At 45.5% G+C, this 23949-nt stretch overlaps 1 protein-coding gene across 1 annotated transcript in view; it reads left to right on the plus strand.

Annotated features, from left to right (window-relative positions):
* The window catches only part of LOC122801243 (high density lipoprotein binding protein), a 1918659-nt gene that overhangs the window by 369839 nt on the left and 1524871 nt on the right, over positions 1-23949 (plus strand). Inside the window, exon 6 of the mRNA XM_044070795.1 lies at positions 19419-19625. Coding sequence (XP_043926730.1) covers positions 19419-19625 — 207 coding nt within the window. The remainder of the gene's footprint in view (positions 1-19418; positions 19626-23949) is intronic.

Below are 23949 nucleotides of genomic sequence, written 5' to 3' on the forward strand. Positions count from 1 at the left end.
CCTCCCCTTACCCACCATGCATCTCCTTGTTACCTCGCATCTCATTTTGCTGCTTCACAAAGACTTGGTCAGATCAGCTAGCTCTTGGATTATCACGTATTGTAATATTTCCTTTAGTTGTTTTTCTACACTTTGTTAGTGTATTTAGCCTTTATCTCCCCCTCGTTTCTTAAAAACACGCAACACTAACAGTAACCACTTTTTATTGGGTTACTTTTGTTCTTTTCTCTCTTGTCTTGGCCCCCTCCCTTTTTTGCCTTCGCCCCCCCTCCCTTTTTTTGTCTTCGCCCCCCCTCCCTCCAGATATACCCCACTGAGGAACTCTTTTCTTTGGCAACATTTGCCTTGCATTCGCTGAATTACCTTCCTCATTTCCCCAGCTTGGAGAAGGATTCGATCAAGGAGATGTCAGATTCACTTGAAAGGAGCAGTTTCTCTGAGGGTGCAAGAGAGAAATTAGCTTCCCATTTAGCCACCTTACATTCTGTAGCGAACTTTCCAAGAGGCTCATATCACATTCAGCTGAAGGAATGAGTAAGGCGGTGGGTTCTGACATCTCTGAGAAGGCAGACCTGGATGAACCTGTGTGATTTAGCAGAGCCTTTTAAGTCTTTCAACCAGCACTTCACTTTTTGTTCCCAGTGGCAGATATGCTGTCCAGGTGTGAGAAGGAATGAAAGACTTTTTTACTGTGTGCATACTTTTTTTTAAGCTCCTTAGAGACCTTCTCCTAAAGGTCTGAGTAGAAACTGGAAAATGTGGTTCAAGAATTCTCTTGGTGGTGGGGATCCTACCAAGAGATGCATGTGTAGTGCCCCGTGAGGCAGATTAGGGAACAGTGATGGAAGATGCCTCCCTCGCAGGAGAGTAGGTCTCCAGAACTAGGGCTTCTGTGTGTCTTGGGGAAGCTTTTGCAGCGCTCCTGAAAGGAGGACCAATTATCCATTTCTGGAGGCAATCTAGGGTTGACGATCCCTGCACTGAAGGGCCTGGCAAAAGATATACCTTCTGATATGTGGATGCATAGGACAATATCCAGGGCTTACCACCTTCCCTTTTCTCAACACCACCCAAACATGAAAATCTCAGATGTTCTACCCAGTCAAATGGATCGAGCAGTCTTTTAAATTCAAAACACTGTTGAAAAAAGTAATCTGAGAGGTCCCCCCAAGATTGAAGAGGATTCAGAACTTACTAAAGGTTTTTTGGTTCCAAAGAAAACCAGGGGCTTGGAGACCAATCCTGGATCTCAACAGATTGAACAAGTCCATTCCTTGCAAGTTCCAAATGGTCACAGTGCAGTTCATACTTTTGTGGAACAGGACAATTGGATGTGCTGGATAGATCTTAAAATGCATGCTACCATATACAAATGGACAGATGCTCCAGAGTATACCTGTACTGGCCGGGAGCCAGTCATTGCCATTTCAGAGCACTGCACTTTGATCTCACTACCATCCCCAGAGTGTTCAAATGCATGAAATCACCAGAGATGATGATTCTGGGTGTTTTCTTAGACTACTGGCTCAATTCTGCCCTGCAAGCATCTACTTATCTGTGCAGGAGACTGTTAGTCTGTACCAAACTAGGCATAACCATAAATTACCAAAAATCACATCTGCACCCTTCTCAGTAGTTCATAGGGTTACTACTAGACACCACTCAGTTGATTGCGAAACTCACTCGAACAATCTCTCAAACATGCAAATTAATCAGACACAAGAAGGTAGCCACTTGCTGTGTCTTACAGGCTTTAGGTTTAGTTGCATCTGTGATGGTTTTCGGTCCGCCAGATTTCACAACCAGATACTGCAATGGCTTCTAGCTGACAGTGGTTAAATGTCCAACAGGTGTTTCACCAAATTCTCATAATAGATGCATGCAGACTGAAATTTTCATGTTGGATTCAGTCAGAACAGTTGAAGCAAGGTTGAGTTTTACCCCCCCAAACCACAGGCTACGGTGATCACATGTTTATCAGATCAGGTGGGGGGAGGGCATTATCTGGGAAAGATGGTCCAAGGAACCTGGTCTGCAGACAAGGTCAAACTCCACAAATGTCCTGGAGATGAAGGCAGTGCTATTGTTGCAGGCATTTTAGACTGCTCTTCCTCTGGGAACAGTAACGTTTTAATCCAGGCAACATGTCTGTGGTCTGGTACATTAACCAGGAGAAGCCACATCATACCTTCTGTGTCAATCAGTGTAGCGATGGGTGATCTCATCCAACCACTTTCTTAATAGCAACAATTCCGGTGAAGTCCAGTGTCATAGCAGACAAGTTGAGTAGAGCCATTTTCATGCCTCAAGTCCCTCAACCAGAAGGTAGCAGAGGACCATTTCGCAGATGGGGCTAGCCTTGCTGTAATTTCTTTGCTTCTCCCCTAAATTCATCGGCTATTTTGCTCTAACTCCCTAACTATAGAGTCCCTGATGGGTGCTGTAATACACTATTGACCTTCTAGTCTATTGTACACCTTCCCCCATCACCTTAATTCCCAAATTCCTTCAGAGTGCCAACAGTTTGAAGAGAACAATCCTCATTGCCCTGCATTAGCCTTGACAGATATGGTTTCCTTTCCTCTGGCTTTATCTACAGAAGGAACCCTGGATTCTGGAACTCTTTCTGGACCTTCTGTCACATCCAACAGGAATGCTTCATCCCACCATTCACAATCTCAAACTGACAGCTTGGTTCCTCCGTTTCCATGGATTGCCAGATAACCTATGCTGTCCTCGCCGATCCATCATGTTTTCATGTCCTCTCAAGTCATCCACTCCTCTATAGAAGTAAATGGAAGAGGTTTATTTAATATCAGCAACATGATGTAGATCCCCTCATGTCCCCTATTCACTCTCATCCTTTTGATGGAGCAGCTGCAAAGGTGCAATTGGCCATTTCAGATTTTCAGTGGGATGGGTGATTTCTCATTTCTCCACGCACTTTGCAAAGCTTCCTTGAAAGGTACCCTGTTAAGGCATCCCCATAAGGATCCTCCCCCATGGGACCTTAATTTGGTACTATACATGATCAACCTCCATTTGAACATGCAGTGACTTGTGATGTTAAGTTTTCTGTTTTAAAAAAAAAACCCTCTTAGGTGGCTCACACATCTGCAAGAAGAATTTCAATATCAGAAATTCAGGCATAATCTTCCCATGCAGCATATTTGAATTTTCATAAAGACAAGTCTTTACGTACCAGCCACTGCTTTCTCCTCAAACAATACATTTTCCTGTTTCTTTCCTAACTTCAGCAATAAAGGTCAATATGTTCTACATTTCTTAGATGTTCATGGACAGTTGCGATTCTCTTTGAAGAGTTTCAGAGAGGAAGTCCATTGTTAATTGCCTTTGCAAGCCCTAGAAAAGGTCTTCCAGGATCAGGATCCAAAGTTACCTTGTTGAAATGGTTTTCATTGCATTTATTTCTTCACCTCAAAAGGCATAAATCATTAGAAAATATCCCAGCTCAGTTGACCAGGGTAATGGCCACATCTGCAGTCTTCCAGCCATACCTCCATGGATATTTGTGCAGCAGCCACATGGGCAAACTGTCATACCTTTACCACAAGTAAGATTTGGTCTCCAGGGGAAGAGCCTCCTTAGATGTTCATCTCACATTGCTGCAGTCCTTACATATGGGTAGTCCGCTGTCCTCCGTCGGCCCGAATACCAAAGTATAAGGCTGACGTCGGTCAAGGCGCTTAAAACTGACATCAGGACGTCGGGGTACAAAAGCGCATGACCGACGTCATATCCTCAGTCTTTTTTGCCGCATGGTCCGATGCAGAAGCAGCGTTGCAAGTGCCGTTCGTTCTGAAATTTTTAGAGTTCGGAGTTTCAGACCGAATCAAAGTTGGCTAAGTACCCCGTTGGAGAATATTTTGGTTTTTTCTTGCCTGTGTTTTACCGGATGTCAGAAAAAGTGAATAACTGTATTTCTTGTGGGAAACGGATACCGCATAGGGATTATCATTCTTTGTGTATTCCTTGTTTGGGGCCTGAGCACGACGTTGTTGGGTGTCGCTTTTGTGCTAGGTTCAATAAACGCACTATTAAGCGAAGGTTAGATTGTGCTAGGCTGGTCTTCGGGAAGCGGTGCAATTATAATATGCCGTCGGATTCTCCGGCGCCCGCTTCTTCGAAGAAGCACAAAGACAAAGTGGTTAAACCCAGGCAAGAAGAGTCGTCCGTTCCGGACGTCGGTTCTTTAGAGGCGTCAGTGGAACCGGTGGTTTCGACGGAGGCGTCTCTGGAGTCCCAGGGGGAGACTTTGATATTGCAGGATGTGGCCCCTCATGAGGCAGGTCAGGCTGAAGGGGCTTCCCAAGTTACTGTACTCCCCTCCCTTCCTAGGGTGGTTAGGCCCCCTCCTTCTGTTTCCAAGGCTTCTCCCAGAGGCAGGCCAGGTTTAGCTTCTGTTGGTGTCACTCCTAGTGCAGCAGGGTCTGTGCCCAAGAAGCACATGCTTAAAATGGTAGAAGATTTGATTACTCTGATTAGAGGTTCTTTGCCCCCTCCTGATAAGAGGCCTAGAGTGGAGCCAGAGTTGGGGAGTTTTGAGCAGGCTTCGGATGTTTCTGAGTCTTCGGCTGAAGACTTGCAGGAGTACTCTCCTTATTCTGATTCTGATGCAGATGATTGACTCCTTCTGCTTCTCCTCCAGAGGATTTTTCTTTTTCAGAGACTCTTCATTCCATGAGGGAACATTTTAAGTGGGAAGGTCAGGACTTCTCTGATTCCAGGAAAAGGCTTAGGGAATTTTTGCTTTTGCCCCAGCATAGGCCCTTGGCTATACCTCCTGTTCTGGATGATGTGGAAGATGTGTTTGCAGAGGCTTCACTTAATCCTGATTCTCTGCCTCCTGCTCCTGTTAAACCGGATAGGTATTACAGGGTGCCTGAGGCTCATAAATATCTTTATAAGAGTCCTAGGGCAGACCCAGAAACTGTTAGTCAGGGACCTAAGGGTGTCAAGGCCTCTGTTGTAAAAAATCCGGTTCCTCCAGGTAAAGAGGCCAGAGCTTTGGATAGATGGGGAAAGAAAGTCTATACATCTTCTACCCTAGCTATGAGGGCTTTGAATTGCCAGTTTCATATGTTGAAATATCAAAACTATCTTCTTTCTCAATTGAAGTCTAAGGTGGATGCTCTGGCGGAAGGCATTGAGTGTAAGGAGTTTAAGATTTGGTACATGTTTCAGAGCAGGTGGGTAAGCATTCTTTACAATGTGGTTTTGATGCTGTACAGGCCTCATCTAGGGTGGCTGCCACTGGTTCAGTTCTTCACAGGCATGCATGGCTGAGGGATCAGAATTTATCTGACCATGTTAAGACAAGGATTTTAGATGCTCCTTTACAGTCTGATGTGTTTGGTTCACCTGTGGAGTCTGTCTTGAAGAAAATGGAAGACAAGGCTAAGTCCATGCAGGCTGTTAAAGATTTTTTGCAAGTACAGCCTCCAAAGTTTAGTAGGAATTGGCCTGCTAAGGGGTGGACGTATCCTTCTTATGATTCTCAGTCTAGGGGTAGATCTAGGCGTGGTAGGGCAGAGCTCAGAGTTCTTTCAGACCTAGAACAGGAGTTCACCTGCACAATCTTCGGGTGAGGGCAGGGGCCAGTCCTTTCAGAACAGGCCCAATGACCTACTTTTTCAGCTGCCAGATCCTTCTTGCCTGGCAGCTCCTTTGGGAGGAAGGTTGGCACTCTTCAAGGAAAATTGGAATTTGATTACCCAAGACAAATGGGTATTGGATATCCTACACCGAGGTTACAAGTTTTATTTCCATACCTTGCCTCCTTTCAAAGGCATGCCGGACGTTCCTCCTGAGCAAAGACTAGAGGCTCACAAACAAATTTCTCTGCTACTTCAAATAGGGGCCATACAACTGGTCCCTCTGCCAGAAGTGGGCCTAGGATTTTATTCTCGCCTGTTCCTAGTACCAAAGAAAGGGAACACGTGGAGACCAATCTTGGATTTATCTATCCTCAACACATCTGGACATTCCCAAGTTCAAAATGTTGACGTTACAACAGCTTTTACGTCTGCTGGGCAAAGATCACTGGATGGTGACTCTGGATCTCAAGGAGGCTTACCTTCATGTTCCTATCAGGCTCAGTTGCAGAAAGTATCTGCGTTTTCAGGCTGGGACTTCTCATTATCAGTTCTCTGCATTGCCCTTTGGCTTATCTACTGCACCCAGAGTGTTCACGAAGGTTCTGGCTCCAGTGATAGCTTTCTTCAGGCTAAGAGGAATACAGATCTATCCTTATTTGGTCGATTGCCTGATTCTGGCCCAAGGAAAGGACGAACTTCTTCATCATTTACAGTATGTGATAGCAGTGCTAAGATGCCTGGGGTATTCTGTGAACTAAAAGTCCAGTCTAGTACCCTCTCAGGACATGTGCTTTCTGGGTGTGAGACTGAATACAGCATCCCAGATGGCCTTTTTGACCCCGGACAAACAGAATCTTTCTCTTTACTTCCATCAATTGTCTCATCAGTCCAGGCTGACTGCAAGGACAGTCCTTCAAGCCTTGGGGTTCATGGCATCTTGTATTCTGGTGCTTCCCAATGCCAAACTGCATATGAGGAAGCTACAATGGTATCTCAAAAATGTATGGACACAGCACTGCCAAGATATGGACACTGTCATTCAGATAATACCTTGCATTCAAAAGGAATTTGTGGTGGGCTCAGGAATGTCACCTAAACAAGGGACTCTCTGACCCGCCAGAGGCGAGTCAGATTCTAACGACAGATGCCTCAGACAAAGCTTGGGAGCTCATCTAAATGGAAAGTGGGTACAAGACACGTGGCCTGCCAGACTTCAACATCTACATATCAACTTGAAGGAGATGTTAGCAGTCCAATTTGCATTAATAGCTTTCAAGGATTTACTTCTTCCAGGGCAGGTGTTGGTTCTAACAGACAACACAACTGTCATGTGGTACATCAACAAGCAAGGGGAACATTCTTATCCTCTATGCAGACAAGCAATGATTTTGTGGGAGACTGCTCTGTTTACAGCTAAATCTTCAGGCAAGGTTTCTGCCGAGCACAGAACTCCTTAGCAGATGTGTTGAGCAGACAAATTATGGATCCCCACAGTGGAAATTGGATCCTCATGTGTTTCAGAAATTGACAGTGTTATGGGGAACTCCAGACATAGATCTGTTCGCTTCTCCACTAAACTACCAGCTGCCAAAGTTTTGCACAAAAAGGTTTCATCCCACAGCTTGGAAAGTGGATGCTCTCTCATTCAGTTGGAGCAATCTTCATGTGTATGCCTTTCCACCTCTGCCTCTCCTCCCAAAGGTACTCCTGAAGGTCAGACAGGACAAGCCAAAGATGATTTTAATAGCTCCAGAATGGCCTCGACAGCACTGGTACCCATTACTGAGAAGTCTGGTACGGGAGCCTCCATGGCCTTTGCCTTCGATTCCACACCTGCTGTCTCAGGAGAACAGTCATTTACTCAGTCAAGCTTCACTCTCTACATCTAACAGCCTGGCATATTCTGTTTTAAACCCTGGAGGGTCTCAGCTTCCACAGCAAGTTTTGAATGTTATTTTGGAGGCCAGAAGGCCTAGTACAAGGAAAGTGTACGCAGATAAATGGAAGAGATTTTTATTTTGGAGTACAGCAAAGGAATTTGATGTTTCTAAGCCTAATTTAAGTGTGGCTCTTCAATATCTTACTGAGTTACTGGACAAAGGTTTGTCCTTCTCTATTAAGGTTCATGCTGCAGCAATTTCTGCTCACTATGACTGTGACCCACCATTGTTTTCTCATCCTTTGTTTAAACAATTCCTTAGAGGGGCAAAGAATATAAGACCCCCACGTAGAGCTCCTACTCCTGCTTGGGATCTCAATTTTGTGTTGGAGAAACTCACTCTACAACCTTTTGAGCCTGCAGCTACTGCAGAGTTGAAATATTTATCATGGAAGACTGCTTTTTTGTTGGCCATTACCTCTGCGAGAAGGGTTTCTGAATTACAGGCCCTTATGGCGGTTGAGCCTTCTTAATTTTCCATAAGGATAGGGTGTCTTTACGTACTAATCCTTCCTTTATGCCTAAAGTGGTTTCTAGTGTGGCTTTAAACCAAACTATTCATTTGCCTACTTTTTATGCAAACCCCCAAAATAAAGGGGAAAAGATTTTGCACACTTTGGATATACACAGGCAGTTGCGATATTATTTGAGCAGGACTAAAGGGTTCAGGCGGTCTCAGCAGTTATTTGTTTCATTTGCTTTGGGTTCTCAGGGCAAGCCTGTGTCAAAACAAATTATTTCTAAGTGGATTGGGTTTTGTATTGCTTTCTGTTATTCCCATCATGGTAAGGAGATTCCAGCTGGGATTAGGCCTCATTCCACTAGGGCTACTGCCACTTCTACAGCTTTTTTAAGGGGGGTGGCAACTAAAGATATTTTGGAGGCAGCTACTTGGAGTTCAGTGCATACTTTCTCTAAGCATTACCACCTTCCACTTTACTCTAAATCTAGGGCTGGTTTTGCCACTGCAATTTTACAGGGCATTTTGGCAGCTCCCAATGCTTTATAGTTTTGCCATCCTCCCTTACCTCTGCTTTGGGTTTCTACCCATATGTAAGGACTGCAGCAATGTGAGATGAAGAACATAGTACAGTTTTGTACCTACCATAAATGTAGATGTTCAAGATCCACATTGCTGCAGTCCAATTTACCCTCCCTCCTTCCCCTCTATAGTTAGAGGCGGTTGTGTGGTTTGGGTTGTGAATATTGTAAATAGGATTAGTGCAAGGGTGGTTGTTTGGGTTTTTGCTTTCTTTTGGTTTTGGCCTTTCTTTTTAGGGCCTTCTGACATCTGGGGCAAGAAAAGACTGAGGATATGATGTCGGTCATGCGCTTTTGTACCCTGACGTCCTGATGTCAGTTTTAAGCGCCTTGACCGACGTCAGCCTTATACTTTGGTATTCGGGCCGACCGAGGACAGCGGACTACCCATATGTAAGGACTGCAGCAATGTGGATCTTCGAACATCTACATTTATGGTAGGTACAAAACTGTACTTTTCTATGGTTCTGAGAAACATCCTCCCATAATTCTGCTCGTGGTAAAGGTAGGTTGGGACTCTCCCATACGAGGACAAGATGAAAAATTGACTATCGGGTAAGTTATGTACTCACCATAACATTCCATCTGTATTGATTTTTTTTCTCCATCTCTCCTCACTTTCTCTCCCTCCAACCCCTTTCCTTTGATCTGGTTGAGCTGGAAGAGAATTTCAGGTAATTTTTGTTATTTCCAATACTCCAGAAGTGGTGGTCTTAAATCCTTTCAACATTAAAGTTTAGTTCGTTCTTCTGTAGTACTAATTTTAGCAAGTAAGATCTGAGGTAACAGATTTATTGTGGGTAAGGGGAGGTATCCAAGAGCTTTTTGGTTGCCATGAACTTTAACTGCAGAGTTGAAGCTGATGGATCAGATCTGGACCCCACATGTGAGAAGAGATGATGTCCTTCAAGGATGCATCTGCAGTCATCACATATGGGTTGTCCTGCCTCAGGCAGCCCTTCGGTTGGCCGGATTCCAAAGTCTGGGTCCAGCGTCGGCTGAGGTCACCCTCTCCTCGACGTCAGAGTGCCTGGGGTATAAAAGCGTCAGCCGACGCCATCTTCCTCAGTCTTTCTTGCCGTGTGGTGCCCGAAGCAGAAGCATTTCGCAAGTGCCGGTCAGCCAGCTCCTGTAATTCAGCTAACCGAAGACTTCAGAAATCTAAGTACCCCGTTGGGGACTCTTTCTTGCCTCAGCCGATGTCAGATAAAGTTAATAATTGCTTAACTTGTGGGAAACAAATACCTCATAAGGATTTCCACTCTTACTGCCTAGGCCCAGACCACGACGTCTCGGCCTGTTCAGCCTGTGCTTCCTTCAACCGATGCACTCTTGGACGTCGGGCGGAGTTTGCAGAGGAATTTTTTGGGGCTAGTTTTTCATACAATATGCCATTGGAGACTCCGACTTCACATTTAACAAAGAAACGGAAGGACAAGGACTGACACACGCGGGCCGCGGTTTCGGCTGGAACCACGGCCAGGTCTACCGCGAGTGTCTCTGTCTTGGCTGAAACAGTCCTTGGTACTTCTGACCCCCAAAACCGCTCAACCGACAACCTCTGCCCCGGAGGCCCCTGCTGAGTCGGTCATTGAATTTCCCTCAAACTGGTGTCTTGGAAACGTCCGACACCATTCCTCTAGACAACTACACCAGCACGTGGTGCAACTAGGCCTCCTGCATCCACGTCCATAAAGGCTTTCACCAGGGCTAAAGCTGCTAAACATACAAAAGCTATGCCTCCCAGGGTTATTCCTCAGGGACCCTCTACCAGTTCACAGATTCTAACTTTAACAGAGGGCATTATCTCCTTATTTAGGGGCTCTCAACCCCATCCGGACAGAGGCTCTCAACCCCCTCTAGACAAAAGGCCCAGGGTTGAGCCCTCTGATCCCCACTCCTCAGAGGAGGCCTCTGATGGCTCTGCTCTCTCGGACTACCAGGAGGAGATTTTTTCAGCCTACGAGTATTCTGATGCAGAGGAATCAATCCCCTCGGCCCCCCTCCTGAAGAACTATCCTTCGGGGAGACCCTTCACACAGAGAGCATTTCAAATGGCAGGGCCAGGAATTCTCTGACTCCAGGAGAAGATTAAGAACTTTTCTGCATTTACCTCCGCATAGACCTTTGGCTATTCCTCCTGTTTTGACTGTCATTGATGTGTACTCTGTCTAGCATAACCCCTGACACTTCCTCTGGCCCCTGACAAACCCGATAGGTACGACAGGGTCCCAGACTCGCATCTTTTTCTTTACAAGGCCCACTCTGCTGATCCAGAAACTATTTCCCAGGGCCCTAAAGGGGTTGCAGCTACCACTACTAAAAATCCACTCCCCTCTGAAAGGGAGTCCAGGGCTTTAGAGAGATGGGGTGAAAAAGTGTATACTTCTGCTACTCTTTCTATGAGGGCATTAAATTGTCAATTTCATATGATACAGTACCAAGAGTATTTGTTAGATGAATTGCCTAAGAAACTGTCTTCTCCTGAACCCCTAGATCGTAAATCACTTCAGGATCTGGTGCATAACTTCCCAGCAGGTTAGCAACCATTTCTTGCAGTGTGGTTATGATGCATTGGAAGCTTCATGTAGGTCAGCTATGACAGGTGCAGTCATACGTAGGCATGCTTGGCTGAAGGAACAATCTCTGCCAGACCATGTTAAAGCTAAGCTTTTGGATGCTCCACTGGAAAAGCAAAAGTTATTTGGCTCCACTGCTCAGGAGGTCTTAAAGAAATTTGAGGAAAAGGCAAAATCTGTACAAACAGTCAAAGATTTTCTACAAGTCCAACCACCAAAATTCAGCAGAAATTGGCCTACCAAGAATTGGTCATTTCCGGACACAGAAAGATTCCAAAGAGGCAAGAACAGGCATGCCAGAGGTAGAGGGCAAGCTAGAGGCTCCTACAGAGGACGTCCATGGCAGCCTCCCAACCAGAGAGGTAGTGCAGGACCTTCAACTGCTGCACAAGGACAGACTCAATGAGTTTGCTTTGACTCCGCTAACCAGAGCTCAATTAGAAGCACCTTTGGGCGGAAAGCTTTCCTTATTCTCAGAAAATTGGCACAGTATTACAAGAGACAAATGGACACTGCAAATAGGCAAAGGTTACAGGTTCCATTTTCACACATTGCCAAAAAGAAAAGGCATGCCAGACCTGCCACCAAATCAAAGGGCAGAGGCTTTGAAACAAATCTCCAACTTAATGCAAATGAAAGCTATAGAAAAGGTTCCTCTTTCAGAACAAGGCCAAGGATTTTACTCCAGACTATTCCTTGTTCCAAGAAAAGAAAATCAATGGAGGCCTATTCTCGACTTGTCCGAACTGAATACTTATCTCATTGTGCCAAAATTCAAAATGCTGACTCTACAGCAGCTCCTTCCCATGCTGGCTAAGGGGTCTTGGCTGGTGACTCTAGACCTAAAGTAGGCATACCTGCATGTCCCTATCAGACAAAGTTGCAGAAGACACCTCAGATTTCTTGCAGGTTCAGAGCATTATCAATTCTCAGCATTGCCCTTTGGCTTATCTACTGCGCCCAGAGTATTCACAAAATGCCTGGCATCAGTAATTGCACACTGCAGACTTCAGGGGATTCAACTATACCCATATCTGGACGACTGCCTTAATCAAGCGGACAGCCAACAAATTTTGGTAAAGGACTTGAATTATGCCATCCGCCTACTGCAGGCCTTGGGATATACAGTCAACATTCACAAATCAAGACTTGTTCCATCCCAAAGAATAACTTTTCTGGGTGCAGATCTAGATACAACCACCCAAATGGCTTTTCTCACAGAAGAAAAAGACAATTACTGGATTACTTCAAGAATCTGACAAGACAAACTCAGCTCACTGCAAGGAATTTCCTGCAGGCCCTGGGTTACATGGCATCTTGCATTCTTCTGATTCCACAAGCAAGGCTGCATATGAGGAAACTACAATGGTACCTAAGGAGTTTATGGACTCAGCAGAGTCGCACCTTAGAAAATTTGATCCCACTCATTCCATGCCTCCAAAAGGAATTTATGTGGTGGGCTCAAGCAAGCCAGTTGAACAGGGGTCTGCCCTTCAGCAAACCAATAGCCAGCCAAACCATTACAACGGACGCTTCAGACCACGGTTGGGGAGCACACATGGAGGGCAGATGTATTCAAGGACTATGGTCACAAAAGGAGCTACGCATGCACATAAACCAAAAGGAAGTGCTGGCAGTGATGCATGCAATCGAGGCCTTCAAACCTTTTCTGTATCAAGGCCACCTGCTAATAAGGACAGACAACACCACAGTTATGTGGTACATAAACAAGCAAGGAGGCACCCATTCCTACACTCTTTGCAGACTGGCAATGAATCTGTGGGAACTTTCCTTGAAAACTCAATATAGAGCTGCAATCCCAGTTCGTGCCAGGAAAAGACAATATACTGGCGGACAGCTTAAGCAGAAATATCATGGATGCACACGAATGGGTGCTGCACCCAGACATCTTCCTACAGATAACACAATCATGGGGAAGGCCAGACTTAGATCTTTTTGCCCCCCCCCCCCCCCCACAATCAACTGAAGAAATTCTGCTCAAGGACATACCACCCACAAGCATGGAAAGTGGACGCCCTCTCTTTCAGCTGGAGAACTCTAACAGTGTATGCATTTCCACCTCTTCCATTAATGACCAAGGTCTTACTGAAGATCAGGACAGAGCAGCCAAAAGTGTTTGATAGCTCTGGACTGGCCAAGACAGCACTGGTACCCACTGTTAAAGAGCATGTCACGCACAAAACCATGGCCTCTTCCTCAATGGCCACTTCTCCTGACACAGCACAATTACAAAACTCTGCATTCCAACCTGCAAACCTTGCAACTAACAGCCTGGAAAATACCTTGACTCCTCCTCAGGATAAGCTATCCAAGAGAGTGAAGGATATCTTCATGGAAGCTCGCAGGCCTTCCACAAGAAAGGCATATTCAGCAAAATGGAAAAGATTTCACACTTGGAGCACCACAAAGGGCCTGGATGCGACAGTAATGAACATGGCACATATCCTGGAATACTTGGCAGAAATGCTCCATAATGGCCTGTCTTACTCTTCCATTAAAATTCATGCTTCAGCAATTTCAGCAGAGTACAATACTGACCCACTTGTCTTTTCTCATCCTCTCCTAAGACAGTTTCTAAGAGGAATTAAAAACATCAATCCTCAAAGGAAACCTCCAGTGCCTACTTGGGATCTTACCTTCGTGTTGGAAAAGCTACCTCTGCCTCCCTTTGAACCAGCAGCATCTGCAGAACTACAGTTCCTGTCTTGGAAGACCGCCTTCCTTCTGGCCATAACCTCAGCAAGAAGAGTATCTGAGTTACAGGCCCTCATGGCAGTACAGCCATTTTTTATTTTTCATTAGGACAGAGTCTCATTGAGAACCAATCCTTCATTTATGCCAAAGGTAATATCCAGGGCCTCAAACCAAGCTATTCACCTGCCTACCTTTCCAAGTCCACAAAACAAAGGGGAGAAACTAATGCACACCCTGGACATACACAGACAGTTGCGCTACTACTTGGATAGAACTAAAAGCTACAGAAAAACTGATCAGCTGTTGGTGGCATATGCTGCTGGTGCACAAGGAAAAGCAATTTCCAAACAGACAATTTCAAAATGAATAGGGAATTGCATACGTTTTTGTTTTTCCTTTCAGGGAAAAACTGTGCCAGCTAACATTAGACCTCATTCCACCAGAGCCACGGCCACCTCCACAGCCTTCCTAAGAGGGGTGGCTACCAAGGACATTTTAGAAGCTGCTACATGGAGCTCCATGCATACATTTTCCATGCATTACAATTTACCTTTATATTCCAGATCCAGAGCAGGCTTTTCTACGGCAGTCCTGCAGGGCATTTTAGCTACACCATCCTTTACTTAGATCCTCCACCCCCCAATATGGCTATGGTATTCTATCCATATGTGATGACTGCAGATGCATCCTTGAAGGACATAGTACAGTTTTGTACCTACCATAAATGTAGATGTCAGATAGGTATGCGTCTGCAGTCAGGTTTACCCTCCCTCCTTCCCCTCTTGGGTATTTATTGGGTACTTTCCCCTCATAGCTAGCTGGAGTTATCTATTATGGTGTATTTGTTTTATATATATCTATCTATATCTACATATAATTTCTGTGCATGTTTGGAATTTATTGCATTTCTCCAAATTTAGCCTTCCTTTGAGGGCACCTGGCATCTGGGGCAAGAAACACTGAGGAAGATGGCGTCGGCTGACGATTTTATACCCCAGGCTCTCTGAAGTCAGGGAGTGGGCGACATCAGCCGACGCCGGACCCAGACTTTGGAATCCGGCCGACCGAAGGGCTGCCTGAGGCAGGACAACCCATATGTGATGACTGCAGATGTATACCTATCGGACATCTACATTTATGGTAGGTACAAAACTGTATTTTTCATCTGCATTACTGATTTTATTTCTGTGTGGTCATATTTTTTTTTTTTTGCTGCTGGTCTCAAGAATTTAGGTTTGGTACATCACATGGATTCCCATTCTTCTAGAGCCCAACGCTTTAGTCCCAAAAGCATGAAACTGAGTATGTAATTGGTCCTTCTGGTGGTACTCAAAGCAGGAGTTTAATGCAAGTTCATGTTTTCTAAACCAATTTGTCTTGGAGGAAACCCCTCACCTTAATTCTTGGCTCTAATCCTACTAGAATGGAAATGCATCCATTGCTGTACACCTAAAATCCCAGCCAACTCTTTTCTCTATTTTAAGACTCCCCGATAGTCATGATATTTTCTTTTTGCTTCCCTCTGGCCCAATGTTTTCAAATGTACGCTTCCCTGCCACAAAACCACATTGATCTATGTCCAATTTTGACATACCGTTTCATAGCATAGACTAACGCTGTTTCATGGTTTTTAAAATTGAAATTGGGTCTATATGAAGCTGGGTCTTAAGGTTCTTTATCTTTGGGTAATTGCGTCACCACAGCTTAAAGTTCTGTGCATCTGTGTTGTACAAAACCTTTCAGGTCATTCACTTCGAAGCCATCTTCTGAACTTCCACAGGAAGTCTATTCCCAGAGACTTGTTCATAGTTTCACATTTCTTCCCATCTTGACTATTTATTGTTTATCTTTATCTTGTGTTGTAGTTGTCTTCATAAATATTTCCACTTGTGCCTGTTCTTGGTCTTTGCATTCCTTTTTAGGATGTCTAGTTTCCTTGTCGTATGTTCCTTAGGTTTGGTGGCAACTGTTTACTTTGTTGCAAAACTCATTGTGCTAAATTTGTGCTGTGGAGTTTTAAGCTAGTGCATATTATCCATGTACTTCATGTTTCCCTTTAACACTGTGCAATTGGTCTTATGAGGGTCCTTGTATTGTCCAGTACTTCAACCTTTGTCAGACCATCTGAATTCCTATTAATACTCTTTGATTTTATTTCTTCCCTATTTTTCAACTTTTCATTTTATCCCAGTCACTAGGTGTTCCTTCTGAATACATTTCTATCTTGCCTAATTTTCAGTTTCTATTACCCATTTGTTTAAAGGAGAACCATACCCATAGACTCTAAGCATGTTTTGTTTTTTCCTACAGTTTAACACCACTTTGGGACTTTTTACAGGTTTTTAAATATTTTTATGCGCAACGAGTCTGACCACATGACGTCTTGAAGTCATCCTGATTGTTTAGTTTGCATCTAGGCATCCCACAATGCAGTGCTTGTTTGAAAAGAAAAGCCACACCACACGGGCCTCTCTTCTGAAAACTCCTGTCACTGCATAGATTTTACATGGATGCATTGTCTTTTCAGTCAGTTTTAATTGACATTTCATGCTTTTCAATGACTAAAAACACAAGTGGTGAAAATGCCACAGAGCCGACTTTCAAAGTGTTTTATGGCTGCTGCTTTTTAGAATGGCTAAGTCTTTTGTGAAGGCTAAATTGTACAACTTCGACTCATCTCCCATCTCACTTCACACCCAAATTCCTCAGCTGTCAAAAGTGCCAAGTGTAGTTTGAGTTTTTACCTGCTGTGATTGACGATTTACAGCAGGAGAATTTAACTTGTACTGTTTCCTTGTTCTAGCCTTTACTTTTTGTATAGGTAGGGGAAGGACCAGGGAGCTGTGACATCACATCATGGGTGGGTTTTTAGGACTGTTGTGCTTATGTAAATTTGGGTAGTGAATTGGCCATAAAACTACGTGTGTTAAAATTGGTGTAGACTCCCAACATATTGGAGACTGCAGCAAGCTTTTTCAGAGTGGATTAAGTTTTTGGAAAGAAGCCACCACAGTGCGTTAAGATACTGTCGTAGTGGAGAAACGGTTGATATTAAAAAAAATTTAAAGGCTGTAGGGACTGTAAATAGGGAGACAAAGGACAGAAGTTGAGCATTTAATAGTTATGTTGTCCTTTAATTTAGTAAGTAAGCTAGCACCAGTTCCTTTCTTTGCATTTTTTTATTGTGGCTTTTATTAGTGCACAATCTAAAATAGATGCATGTCTGCTTTCAGTTAAGTAATCTGCTGCTGTGAAATATAATTTCTATCCAGTCTAGCCCATTCATTACCCCTTGGAGTATGTAAATTCAGAGTTTCTGCTACTGAATTCATATTTCATACCAAATGCTAATTCCATTTTTCTGAAATCTACCCACTTAACATTTTCCCTTCTAGATCCCCACTGATGCATCCTCACTACTATAAAAGTTCCAGGCCCCTCTTATAAGTACTCCCTTATGAACGCTGATTCTTTTTTCTGAAATGTTCTTAGGTGTAGAACAGTAATTTCTTTTTTGTCTGATCAGACTGGAGCAGCTTGTCCAGAATTATGTAGATATTTGGTAGTGCTCTCCACTTTTGAGCACCTTAACTTTAACCTCACTTAATGCTCTGGGTCCCCCCACCATCAGATCTCATTTGTTACTATTGAAACTGAATGATCCTAGCAGTGCTCAGCTAAATGCTCTCCTTTGTCTTCGCAAAAAACTTGCCAAGTTGTAACCACTTCCATGTGTTCACAGATTTTTGTTGGTCCTTTTTTCGCCTAAACTGCTTGACAGGTGGGCGGCTGCATAGTGTCCCGTGCAAGTAAACTGTGTGAGTGTGATAAGTAAACCAATAAACAGGTATGAGAGATAATCGGTGTTCAGAAATGTGCCCCTTCCTTGATGCAGTTTCTTACCTCGATCATTTGACTTGGGGAATCCATATTTAATTGCTTGCACTTAAAAACACCTTGTTTCCAAAGTAAAAGCAGCCAATGAAATGAAAAACTGTTAACCCCTTTGCATATGCATGAATCTTGTAAACTTCACTCGGAACAGGGTAGACTTCATGGACAGCTGTCTGCATCTCCAGACTGTCTCCCATTGACAGCATTTTTGATTTTTGTTCTGGGGAACAAGCTGATAACTTTGTATATGTAGGACACTAAACTTAAATTATTGTTTCAAGTCTATTTGCTTAAAAAATTCTTTAGCTTAAACCAAAGACCTTAATCTAGAATATTGTATCATCTGTGTAAATCCAGTAGAAATTATCTTAATTCTACATATAATTTGACCAGTGTACTTCATAACCTATGCATCTCAAGATCACATTAATGTTTTAACTCTTTTCTCCAGCCTTTGTTTTTACAATAAAGTCTGTTTATCTTGCCAAGAAAAATTGCTTGCTTTCTTGTATGGTAGTCATTAAGACTCCATCCATCTTGCCCAGTATACAAAACTGTTTTTATGGTATAACTTGCAGTTTATCTTAATTTTATGCAGTTATTGATGGCAAAGTTTAATGTTGATAACAAATGGAATGTATAAGGACAATGGGATATATGCTTTACAGTTCACCCACAAGTTCTAAGGCAAACTTTTTTTCTGCTGCTTTCTCCTTGCAAACCTGTATTTCAGATGTCACTTGTATACAGTGTAATGTCTTCTGTCATTTGAACTCTGACACCAGTCTGTGGTGCAAGTCCAAGGTACTTCATATTCAAGTCAGCTTATGTGCTTTGTTTTCAAGCATTTTCCTGTTGAACAGTGGATAAGATCTGACTGTCTTTCTGAGGTCTTTATTAGAAGAATGAGAAGCAGAGTCCCTGTGTCTTTTAGCTCACTTTTCCCTAACCTGTTGTGCACCAAGATTACTTTATTTCAGGAAGGTGGTATTCTGAAGGCAGCTGGGTACAGCCGTTTGATTCTTGTCTCTTGACATTCCGTGTTTCCTGGGATAAATTTACAGCTTTTATGTGGTGCTTAGCGAGTCAAACATTTTCTCTCCAGGTTATTTTTTTCCTCCAGTTTGTGTAGAGGAATTTGCCCTGCTCATGTAAAAAAAAAAAAAAAAAAAAAAAATAGTCCAGTTGTCGTGTGCTGCTATGTATTATAAAAGTGAAAAAATTCCATGACTTCTATTAGAGAAAACGGTATGCTTTCTGATAATTGAGCTTAAAATAGTGCACCAAAAAAGCCTAATTTTAACAGTAATTTTGAATTGAACTGAATAAATATGGAACACACTGCATTTAATATATTAACATCAAGTAATAACTTTTGTTGAATTTTAATAGAAAAGTGCAGGTCACATCTGGTATTTTTATTCAGTTTCGTTGGTAACTCTGAATGCTGGTGTGTTACCCTTGACAAGAGTGTCATAGGTTTGCAGTCACTGGTTTAAATCAACTTTATCAGTGTGTGTGGCCATCTTGAAGTCTAGAAGCAAGTTATTCCTTAATCGCATTATGATGCACTTTAAGTTGAATGTAGCTTATGTAGAGGGTAGCAATTAATTGAGTTTTTTATCCTTTCAGGCCTCTGCTACAGTGACCATCCCAAAGGAACACCATCGCTTCGTGATTGGCAAGAGTGGCGAGAAGCTACAGGAGCTAGAGCTTAAGACTGCCACAAAGATCCAGATTCCCCGACCTGATGATGCTAGCAACCAGATCAAGATCACTGGCACAAAAGAGGGCATTGAAAAGGCACGGCACGAGATTCTGCTCATATCTGCTGAACAGGTAAGAGCTTTGCTTTTTTTGAATGATTTAATCTCAGCTGTTGGAAACTCAAAGTTTCTGTAGATCACGGGTAGTAGATGTAAATTGAAATGCGATTTCAATTTAGTTTGTGGTGGTGGTCTTCTATGTTAATGTCTTCCTACAAAACTTATCTGAAGTAGGAACTTTATTTGTCAGCAACCTTTGGGATACGGATCCGATCTCTGATCCCAGCTGGCAACTTTTACCACAGCATAGATCCGAGCTCCTAGCTCCTCCCTTTACCCATAATCCCCTGCCAACCCTAACTGACCTTAGATCTAGTTTGCCGCGTTTCAAGCCAGCAAGCTGGATTTTGAGCTCCTGGCATTCGGAAGGTTTTTTGTGAGAAAAATCTAAGAATTTTTGTACTTGTGTGATTGTGTGTGTTTGTGTAAGTTCCCTCTTTGTTAAAAATTTTTCCTCCCTACCCTCGCTGTTCCGTAGTGTTTGTGGTGTGTTAGGGGCCTAGTGAGTGTGGTTTACGTTCGATATGTCTGAGGCCCCTAAAGCCATCTTTTCAAAATGTACCGAGTGTGGCCGTAAGCTCTCACCGGCAGATGGCCACACCCGGTGCATTAGGTGCCTTGGGGTTGAACATCTTTCTTCGGGATGCACGATTTGTGCAGCGTTCAACCCCAGGGCACTTAAGGACCGGAGATCGAAGCTGATTCTGGTGGGCCTTTTGCCCCCGGACTCTGCTCCGACCTCCGGTTCTTTGGTGGCAGCTACCCAGTCCTCTGTTGCAACCACCCCTGCCTCCCTTCCTCCGGTCGGGACTCAACCTCCCGTTTTGGCTCCGGAGGATAGGGAGGCCGGAAAAACCAAAAGGAAGAAGCACCATAAGTGGCGGGCCGAGGACTCTTCCATGGCCCCACCCACCAAGCGTGCTTCTCCATCCAGGGTTTCTGGATCGCCTCCTCCTCTGCTCCGGTCTCCTTGTTTTTCACCAGGACCTGGGGAGGAGGAGGCAACCCGGTCCCCGTCGAGGTCATCGAGGCGTCACTCTAGGTCTGCCTCGGTGGCCTCTTCGAGGTCTACATTTAGTATGTCAGATGCAGACATGGACCGGATGATGAGGTTCACCCAGGCCCAGCTGCAGATGGGAGTGCTCTTGTCTCCCCCCTCTCCGGGGGGAGCTTGACCCCTTTTTTTTTTTTGTCTAATCGCTCCTTCTCCATCCCGCTTCCCGGGTTCGCAGTACTCTGAGCCGAGCCACATCAGATCCGGTGGTGTATCAGAGCAGACAGTACTAGTTACTTCGGCTCCGACTGGTCCCTCGAGTTTGTCGGATCAGACCTCCCGGAGCTGTGGGTGGAGCTTCAGATCCGAGGGACTTCGTGACTTCGGCTCTGTCCCGGTCGGAGCACACAGGTCCTTCGGATCAGAGGGTCTCAGCCCCAGATCAGGTCCCTGATTCGGTTCCGAGTGGGAAACTACTCTGAGCCTATTGAGAGTAGCTCCCCCTCTGCTTTCGCGGTGGTGGAAAGGGCACTGTTGAGTGTATCTGGACCCCCCGGTCCTGGCTTCGGCTCCCCCTGCACTCCCTCTAAGCTGGTCCGGGCTTCCATCACCCGGCGTTCGGGACAGCCTTGCTTCAACGTCTCTGGGTGTTCCTACGGAACGTGATATTGCTGGTGAGTCTTCCTCGGACAGCCCTCCAGAAGAGGTCCCTCACAAAGCCAAGTGTAAGGGGAGGCACATGGACTCCCCTGAGTCCCTTACCGAAGATACGGGCTTAGATGAAGGGGAAGGCTCCCCAAGGTCACCCCCCCGAGGATGTCTCCTTTGGAGACATCATGGAGATGCTCAGGATTAGGCGGGGGGGGTCTGCCCCCCAAGGCTTCCTTCGATGAGTCCGTATTCCTAGAGGCGTTCGAAGCAGGGCCATCTACCTCTTGGGTGTCCCCCCCCGACCCCCTAGTGGACCTTATTGCCACCAGGGCTTGGAAGGAGCCGGACACTGTGGAGCCTATCCCCAAGTGCCTGGATAGGATCCGGAGTCCCCCTGCTGAGAGAACCCACTGGAGCAGAGGTCCCCCTGTGGATGCCATGTTGGAGGCGGCAGCCACCGAGAGAGCTGGCTCAGGAGAGCTCTGCGGTCCACCCTCTGAGTAAGGACTGTCGAGCAATGGACCGCCTGGGGAAGCGGGTCTTTAGTTTAGCAACCTTCTCCATGAGAGCGCTGAACTATGGCACACGTCATCTGGATGCAGCGTGATCTAATAAGAATACGCTGCACTCCCCCCAGAGTCCATGTCGGAAGGAGACAAGCATCTGGACTCTTCCCGAATGTCTACTCTATGCTCAGTTTCTAATATCTTTATGCGGCTCTTGTCACACGCCACTGAAGGAGCCGCTAGAGCTTGTCTGGTAATCTGGCATCAGGCCTGGCTCCGACACTGACTTCTCGGAACCCTTTAAGGTGTCATTTGCGAATGCCCCCTTTGGTTCTGCACTTTTTGGCAAAACCGTTCGCGACACCTTAGTCCAGAGCGAGAGACTGGAAGACGTTGTCTGCTGTAGGAGTCCGCTTCTCTTCTCACCAGAGGTCCTTTTCTAAGAACCAAAAGGGTCAGAAGATGATGTGGTTCCAAAAATCGCATTAGTCCCAGTCTGCTCCGGACAACCAGTCCTCTCGTGGCAGAGGAGGACTGGGAGGACGCCGCCCAAGAGGCAGAGGGGGTCCCAGAAACTTTGGGTCCAGAGAACCCTTCTCTGAGAGGCCCACGCAGAACCCCTGAGGGGTTGCCCAGCTGCTCCACTCTGGAGGCAGTCAGGGGGGCGTCTTTCGAAGCACCTAGCAATGTGGGAGTCCATAACAGATCGCTGGGTGCTTCGCATCCTATCCAGAGGTTACCAATTTCCCTTTATTGTAACCCCCAAAATCAGAAGCCTCCCCGACGTACCACCCAATCAGAGGGAGGCAGCTGCTACAGACATTCAGCAGCTTTTAAAAAAAGAGCCTTCCAACCCGTCCCCCCAGATCAGTTCGGATCGGGGGTTTTACTCCAGGTTCTTTCTGGTGCCAAAAAAGACTGGGGACTTGAGACCCTCTCTGTGTCTCCCTCTGTGTCTCCCTCTGGGTCTCCCTCTGGGTCTCCCTCTGGGTCTCCCTCTGGGTCTCCCTCTGGGTCTCCCTCTGGGTCTCCCTCTGGGTCTCGGTCTCGGTCTCGGTCTGTCTCTCCTTGGCAGTACCCAAAGAGAAGTTCCAAATGGTCACCTTACAATCTGTTCTCCCCCTATTACGGGAGAACGATTGGATGTGCTCGATAGACCTCAGGGATGCGTACTACCACATTCTAGTGGACAGACGCTACAGGAGTTTCCTCCGCTTCCGGCTGGGAGCCAGTCATTTCCAGTTCAGGGCCCTTCCCTTCGGTCTTACCTCAGCCCCCAGGGTGTTCACCAAAGTCTTGGCAGTCATAACGGCTCACCTGAGTCTTCAGGGAATTCAGGTCTTTCTGTACCTGGACGACTGGCTCCTCATCGCCCCAACAAGGCATCTGCTCTGTTCAGGCAGGGATTACTTCCTCTACCTTGCTCCACGTCTAGGGTTAACTATCAGCATGACCAAATCTTCTCTAGTCCCCTCACAGGTGATGGATTTTATAGGGGCCAGATTGGATTCCAGGATAATGCTTGCCTTAACTCCCGATCTGCATCAGAACCTGAGGTTGCATGTCAAGGCCATTCTCATTCTTTCTGCTCCACCTGCGGAATTGATCCTGAGGGCTCTAAGGTCCATGGCGGCAGCTATTCCTCTACTACTCCTAGCCCGCCTAAATATGAGGGTATTGCAATGGACCCTCCAAGTACAATGGTCCCAGTCTCCCAACTCCCCGTCTCATCCTGTTCCCCATAAGCAGGGCTTGCAGAACGTCGCTCATGTGGTGGCTCCGGTCCTAGAGTCTCCACATGGGACTACCATTTTCGATGCCTTCCCCTGTCGCCACAGTGACCACGGACGCCTCTCGCCTGGGTTGGGGGGGCACTATTCAGGCAGAAAGGTCCAAGGCACGTGGGACGACAGACCTCCTTGCATATCAATGTCCTAGAGATGAGGGCGGTGCTTTTGACGTTGCAGGCACTTCACAGCCTTTTACCGATTGGGACAATTGCAGTACAGACGGACAGCATGTCAGTTGTTTGGTACATCAACAAACAGGGGGGAACCAGGTCTTATGCCCTTTGTCGCTAGGCCATGAGAGTGTGGGAATGGGCGATTTCCACCAACCGCTTTCTTACTGCAATGCACATTCCGGGATGGTCCAACATCCTAGCAGACCGGCTCAGTCATTCGATC

The sequence above is a fragment of the Protopterus annectens genome, chromosome 4.part1 (assembly GCF_019279795.1).
Source record: "Protopterus annectens isolate FY-2018-M chromosome 4.part1, PAN1.0, whole genome shotgun sequence".
Taxonomy (NCBI): Eukaryota; Metazoa; Chordata; order Ceratodontiformes; family Protopteridae; genus Protopterus; species Protopterus annectens.